The sequence below is a fragment of the Oratosquilla oratoria genome, chromosome 21, assembly GCF_046742065.1.
Source record: "Oratosquilla oratoria isolate Oo_2021 chromosome 21, ASM4674206v1, whole genome shotgun sequence".
NCBI classification, from domain to species: domain Eukaryota; kingdom Metazoa; phylum Arthropoda; class Malacostraca; order Stomatopoda; family Squillidae; genus Oratosquilla; species Oratosquilla oratoria.
Genome location: NC_134797.1, coordinates 12,152,851 through 12,160,350, shown reverse-complemented (window position 1 = coordinate 12,160,350; position 7,500 = coordinate 12,152,851). Strand labels below are relative to the sequence as shown.

General features: G+C 40.4%; 1 protein-coding gene across 1 annotated transcript in view; it reads left to right on the top strand.

Moving 5' to 3' along the window:
- Nucleotides 1-2,291: 2,291 nt before the first annotated feature.
- Nucleotides 2,292-7,500, top strand: part of LOC143037012 (uncharacterized) — a 5,822-nt gene continuing 613 nt past the window's right edge. The window contains exons 1-4 of the mRNA XM_076205116.1: nucleotides 2,292-2,386; nucleotides 4,472-4,636; nucleotides 5,668-5,771; nucleotides 6,246-6,406. Of these exons, the coding sequence (XP_076061231.1) occupies nucleotides 2,378-2,386; nucleotides 4,472-4,636; nucleotides 5,668-5,771; nucleotides 6,246-6,406 (439 nt within the window). The 5' untranslated portion in view covers nucleotides 2,292-2,377. The remainder of the gene's footprint in view (nucleotides 2,387-4,471; nucleotides 4,637-5,667; nucleotides 5,772-6,245; nucleotides 6,407-7,500) is intronic.

The following is a 7,500-nucleotide window of genomic DNA, read 5'->3' as shown; positions in this document are numbered from 1 at the left end:
TTTGAAAAGATCTTTTTTTTTTCAAGATTGTAATGATAATACAACGAAAGATGGATGGTGTGGGTGAGGTTTGGGTGTCCGTCCCCCTATAGCACATTCGATCTAACTCCTATGCTGTGGGTCTCTGTATTTCATAATCTGATACCATGTCGAGTTTGATTCCAGATACCCGCTGAGTGCCTCGTGCATTGGTTCTTGACAGCTCTGGCCAGGCGGGGAGGTGACCCAACACCGGCCTAAAAATAAAATAAGATAAATAAATAAATGAATAAATAAATGAATGAATAAATAAATAAATAAATAAATGAATAGATAAATAAATAAATAAATAAATAGATAAATAAATAGATAAATAAATAAATAAATAAATAAATAAATAAATAAATAAATAAATAAATAAATAAATAAATAAATAAATAAATAAATGAATACATAGATAACTAAATGAATAAAAAAAAAAATAAATAGATTGAAAAAAAAACAGCAGCTTGCCTCTACTGATATGGCTGGTCCTACCAGTGGGTGTCTCACGGACCTCGATTGACCTCGATCGACCTCGATCCACACCCGTTCGACTCCTTACCTTAATAAAGAGAACAGCCTGGGGTCGAGGGAAAACAATTGAAGCCAATCAATAAAGTCAATTCTAGTTATCTACCTAATACATCCGTCCCACAATGGTGGGTTCAACAGGAATAAAGAACAAGGTAAGGAGGCGCTGAGTAGCTGCAGCCGAAGCCGTCACCTTTGCCCTATGCGCGTGGACTCTAAGGGTAGGTAACAGTCACTGATGGAAATCGGAGAAAGGTGCGGGATTCGAACCCATAGTTCAGTGAATGCAAGACCGCCATCCCTCTGATTACGTCATCAGCGTGCACACAGAATAGACAGAATACATACATGAAGTACGTATAACCATGCATACATACACATGTATGAACATTTTTAGAAGCTCCGCATGGGATACGAACCCTGACCCGTGCGTCGAAAATCACGAGGCCAAGACGTTAGCATCTATGCTACGGTGATGATTCAAAAGGACTGTTCTAGTCCCCGACCACCCTTCACGTAACATTGGAAGATCTAATCTCAATTTCATCTAATCACGTCTTGGCCTCGTGATTTTCGACGCACGGGTCAGGGTTCGTATCCCATGGCGGAGCTTCTAAAAATGTTCAATCTGTCTTAAGAAACATACACAACATACACATGTATGTTTTGTCATTTCGTTCTCTGAATGTGTGTGTCTTATGTTTACCCTCAGTTCCAGGCCCCGCTGGAAGGGACTTATTCTTCTACAGCGTTGCATGGAATGGGTCTTCAGGACTATTATCGGACAAGGTGAGCTGATGGGACATTGTACACAGGTCCTACAGGACATGTAGTCATGTAGTCAGACTAATCTACAAAAAATATATAAAAGAATATATATATATATATATAAATATATATATATATGTATATATATAAATATATATATATGTATATATATATATATATATATATATATATATATATATATATATATATATATATATATATATATATATACACATATATATGCAGACACGGAATGGGTGCCAAGACGGCCTTCTCTGACGTGCTTGGCGTACTTCTGGATGTTGACTGCTCTGGTTCTGTCGAGCGCCTACAAGTCCAACCTAATGGCAATGCTCATTGCCCCGAAGGTACGGACACGGATGGCAGCGCCTACCACTCTTTTTTCTGCTAGTTTGTCTTTTATACTTGTATGTTATGGATGTCGCCAGGTGATTTTATTCAGCTGTGGGGACCCATCTCCTTACAATTTTTTTCTTTCTTTTAACATTTCTCGATCTCGCCGCTTATTGGCCTTTAAAATGGTTTTAGATGTCTTTTTTATAAGATTCTATTGAGATAGAAAGGGAGGAACGCTTCCTGGCCAATAATAGACCTTGATAATAGATAATGGATAATAGATAATAGATAATTGATAATAGATGATAAATTATAAAAGATAAAGGATAGATGATAAATAGATGATAAATAGATGATAGATAATAGATAATAGATATTAGATAATGGATGATATATAATAGATAGTAGATAATAGATAAGACAATAGATAATAGATAATAAATCTCTCTTGACCTTTACTGGCCATTAAGACTTTGAACCCAATAATGAATAAAATCCATCATGATCTACATCTAGCTTTTTTGCACAATACGAGTTTATTTTTTCTGTCTACCGCAAGGCGATTTTATTCTCTCCTGACCTCCTCCTCCTCCTCCTCCTCCTCCTCCAGGTGACGATCCCTATCAACTCTGTGGAGGACCTGGTGCACAAGAGCACCAACTACCCCTGGAGCATCATCAAAGGCTCCGTCCTCAGCACCATGGGTGAGGTGCGTATCCTCCTGAGACAACAGCTCCCGCGGTTCATTCCCCCAACCCCCTTCCACTGGACCACGTGTTGGACTCGTGATCGACAGCTATTCCCCTTTCCGGATGAGAGATGTGGCCCGGTTTATGGGTAATGCTGTGACCTTACACATACACTCACTTAAACACACACATACACACACACACACACACACACACACACACACACACACACACACACACACACACACACACACACACACACACACACACACACACACACACACACACACACACACACACACACACACACACACACACACACATACACACACACACACACACACACTCCGTATCACGGCTTGACGGCGCAGTTGTACCGTTCGCAACCACTAATCCAGCGGTCCTAATTTGATTCCCGCCCAGGGTTGAAATAATTTCAGCATCGTTGCGCTGCAAGCCGGCACTCCAACTTTCATGGGTGGAGAGTTTGGGCTGCGTGTCTGTAAGGTCACAGCATTATATAGCCATAGATCTGTCATATACTGTATTAGCTCTGAGCTCTTATCTGGTAGGGTAATAGCTATTAATCACGAGTCCAACATATGATCAAAGACCATGGTGAATCACACACACACACACACACACACACACACACACACACACACACACACACACACACACACACACACACACACACACACACACACACACACACACACACACACACACACACACACACACACACACATAAACACAACCACACACACACACACACACACACACACACACACACACACACACACACACACACACACACACACACACACACACACACACAACCACACACACACACACACACACACACACACACACACACACACACACACACACACACACACACACACACACACACACACACACACACACACACACACACACACACACACACACACACACACACACACACACACACACACACACACACACACACACACACACACACACACATATATATATATATATATATATATATATATATATACATATACATACATATATATATATATATATATGTATATATATATATATATATATATATATATATATATATATATATGTATATATAATTTCAAGAAGAACCCACTGTGTTGGATAAGAAGAAATGAAATAGATGATATCCATATATTTTGATCACGGACTGTGATCCTCTTCAGTGGAATACGTATTTCACTGACGAGGATCACAGTCTGTGATCGAAATATATGTATATAATCTATTTCATTTCTTATCCAACACAGTGTAACGACATTTCTTTGTAGTTATATATATATATATATATATATATATATATGTATATGTATCTATATATATATATATATATATATATATATATATATATATATATATATGTAGAGACATTGGGACAAATTATGGGAAAGGTGGAGGGGGAAACACGGGTCTTTATCTGATTATCGAGTTTATTCCTGACCGGTTTCGCTTACTCCTCTGAAGAAGCTATTGTAAGCGAAACTGGTCAGGAATAAACTCGATAATCAGATAAAGACCCGTGTTTCCCCCTCCACCTTTTCCATATATATATATTATATATATATATTATATAGATATATATAGATATATATAGATATATATATATATATATACATATATACATACATACATACACACACGCACACACACACACACACACACACACACACACACACATACGCACACACGCACACACACATACGCACGCACGCACAATCACACACACGCACACAACTCAACCCATTGTGTGTGTGTGTGTGTGTGTGTGTGTGTGTGTGTGTGTGTGTGCGTGCATACATCCATGCGCACGCGCGCGCGTGTGTGTATGTATGTGCGTGTGTGTGTGTGTGTCATCGGCCCTGGAATCACCGATACTGATATACAATATAACTTGGCTGTCGTCAGGTGATTGCATTCAGAAGATGGAAGAGGAGAATACCTTCGACATATGTAGACACAAATAAACAAATGAATAAACGAATGCTTAGGGAAATGAAATAGAGAAGTAAAAATGAAATATGGAGTAACTCCTAACACTCGCCCACGTCCCTCGACAGGATGCTTACAAAGAGGACCCAAGTTCGACACTGGGGAAGCTTTGGCATGGTCGAACTCAGTACATAACAAGCCCACACAGCTTTGTCCCATTGGTCCGAAATGGACTTGTGTCTGTGTCGCTTCGGCAGTCCCTCGAGATGTTGAATGGCGCCTACTTCTCCAAGGTACTACTTGAACGTCAAGGCCGAGGTCGGGGTAGTGTATCCTTAATGATTTTTTTTTTTTTTTTTTTTTTTTTAACACCGAGGATGGATCCGCTGTACCGTTGGTATAGTGATGAAGTTAAAATTAATAAATAAGTAAGTACATAGATAAGCAAATAAAGTAACAGTTCTCTGGGGTGCATGTCATGTAAACATGTATAGGCATCATGGCGAACTGAACTGACCTTACGTTAGAGTCACTTAATTGCAACCTTTGCCCTGTGTGCTTGATCTCCCAGGACCAGAGACAGTCAATGACATTCGTTGGATTCAAAATCGGGACACCATCAAACATCATTCCTTTTAACTTGTCGACAACTATCCCTTCCGAAATTACCACTAATGGTCAATGGCTTTCAAGTTCCCCTGAAGAATCTTCTTACTATTTCCTTTATTCTGTTCATGTGAACGTACACAGTTTGGACAAATGGAGCTGCTCTGGAGTGTATCTGCGGTTCGTGTTTGTATTACTACAAAGCAAACGTATGAGTGCATCTTCCTTTACCATCAGATTCACATTTGTGTCAGAGATGATAAACTCGTTATTCTATGGCCACTAGTGTCAGGTTCACACATAGACAATTCCTCATCACCCAAAAGGAACACCCTGTTCTTCATCTGTTCTCTGATAACTCTCGAATAAATCAAAATAAACAGCCTATAGGTTGCCCTGTTCTTCATCTGTTCCCTGATAACTCTCGACTAAATCAAAATAAACAGCCTATAGGTTGCCCTGTTCTTTATCTGTTCTCTGATAACTCTCGACTAAATCAAAATAAACAGCCCATAGGTTGCCCTGTTCTTCATCTATCCTCTGATGACTCCCCGCCAAGTCAAAATAAACAGGTTGTCTGTCTTACCCTGTTCTTCATCTGTTCTCTGATAACTCTCGACTAAATCAAAATATAGGTTGCCCTGTTCTTCATCTGTTCTCTGATAACTCCCGCGCCAAGTCATAATAAACAGGTTGTCTGTCTTGACTTACCCTGCAGCACGGGGAATGCGCCTACTACTTGGCCAAACGAGGCTTCGTGGGTATCTCTTACAGCGTCCTGCTGCCCAAGGGGTCACCTCTCAGGTCTCCCATCGACAAACTGTAAGCAAACGCTCAAGTTCGAATTTGTATACTCTTCGTCATAGAATGAAAGTGGGGGTGAGGGTCTGTCCTTAAATGACATGTGGAGAGAGAGAGAGAGAGTTTCATGGTGATGCGGCATTAGTAGACCATTGATGCTAACTTAAATCTTTGGTCTATCTAAAAGAACTTTGTGTACGTGCAACAATGTATACTAGACTCTCATTCTGTGTGTGTGTGTGTGTGTGTGTGTGTGTGTGTGTGTGTGTGTGTGTGTGTGTGTGTGTGTGTGTGTGTGTGTGTGTGCAAGTGTGTGCAAGTGTGTGCAAGTGCGTGTGTGTGTGTGTGTGTGTGTGTGTGTGTGTGTGTGTGTGTGTGCAAGTGTGTGTGCAAGTGTGTGTGTGTGTGTGTGTCGTAAGACTCACAATGTACGGGAAAATCAACCTTTGTCCGTTCTTATGTTGCCCTGCCCTGCCCTGCCCTGCCCTCTGACAGATTCCAACGCCTGATCGAGGTGGGGATCATGGCCAAGCTCCGCAGCGATGTCTCGGCCAACCTGACGGCGTGCCCTCAACCTCTGAACCCGCAAGGAACCGACAGTCTCCGGCCCCTCGGTCTGGCCGACCTCCAGGGCGTGGCGGCCCTCTTCGCCATAGGTACAACTGCAGAACTCAAACGAGACCATTTATCAAAAACATGCAAACAGAAACTGAACCGTGTATATATATATATATATATACATAATATATATATATATATATATATATATATATATATATATATATATATATATATATGTATGTATGTATGTATATAAATCAATCAATCAAATCAACCATCCTGAGTCCACTGCTGAACAAAGGCCTCCTCTATAGCATGCCATGATTCACACGACCACGCCAACCTCTACCACGTCACTCCTCCAAACTTCTCAATCTCATTTCTCCACCTTCTGTCTGGTCTCCCTCTTCCACGCTTCCCATCTCGCGGCGTCCACTCAGTAACACACTTTCTCCATCGCTCATCAGTCGTTTTCACTAACTTACCTGCTCAATTCCACTTCCTCTCTTTTACCGCCTCTACAATACCTTTCACTCTAGTCTACTCTCTCACCCAACTTGCTCTCTTTCGGTCTCTCAGCGTTATTCCCATCATTGATCTCTCCATTCTCCTCTGTGCAGTCCTTAGCTTTGTTTCCATCGACTTCGTTAGTTTCCAAGTCTCACACCCGTAAATTATTGCTGGCGGAATGCACTGATTGTAAACTCTACGTTTCAAACATAAAGGTAGAGAGCCTCTCAGGGTTTTATTAGATTTACCAAACACTTTCCAACCAATTGTAATACGTCTTTTTATTTCATTATCATGATCTTTCGTCACTTTCACCATCTGGCCTAAGTAATTATACTCTTCAACTTCTTCAAGACTCTCACCATCGATTATAATCTCTTTACTTTGAACTTTCGTGTTGAACATTACTTTGGTTTTACTCATTCATTTTAAACCTACTTTGAGACTTTCTTTGTTCAGATCACTCAGCATATCTTGCAAGTCTTCTGCTCTTTCTGAAATAAGAATAATGTCATCCGCAAATCTTAAGTGGTTCAAATATTCGCCATTAATCTTCAAACCTTTCTCTTCCCAACTCAACCTTCTGAAAATCTCTTCCAAACAAGCTGTAAATAATTTGGATGAAAAGGTATCGCCTTGCGTACTCCTTTCTCGATCTTGATCTTTTCTGTATCTTTAT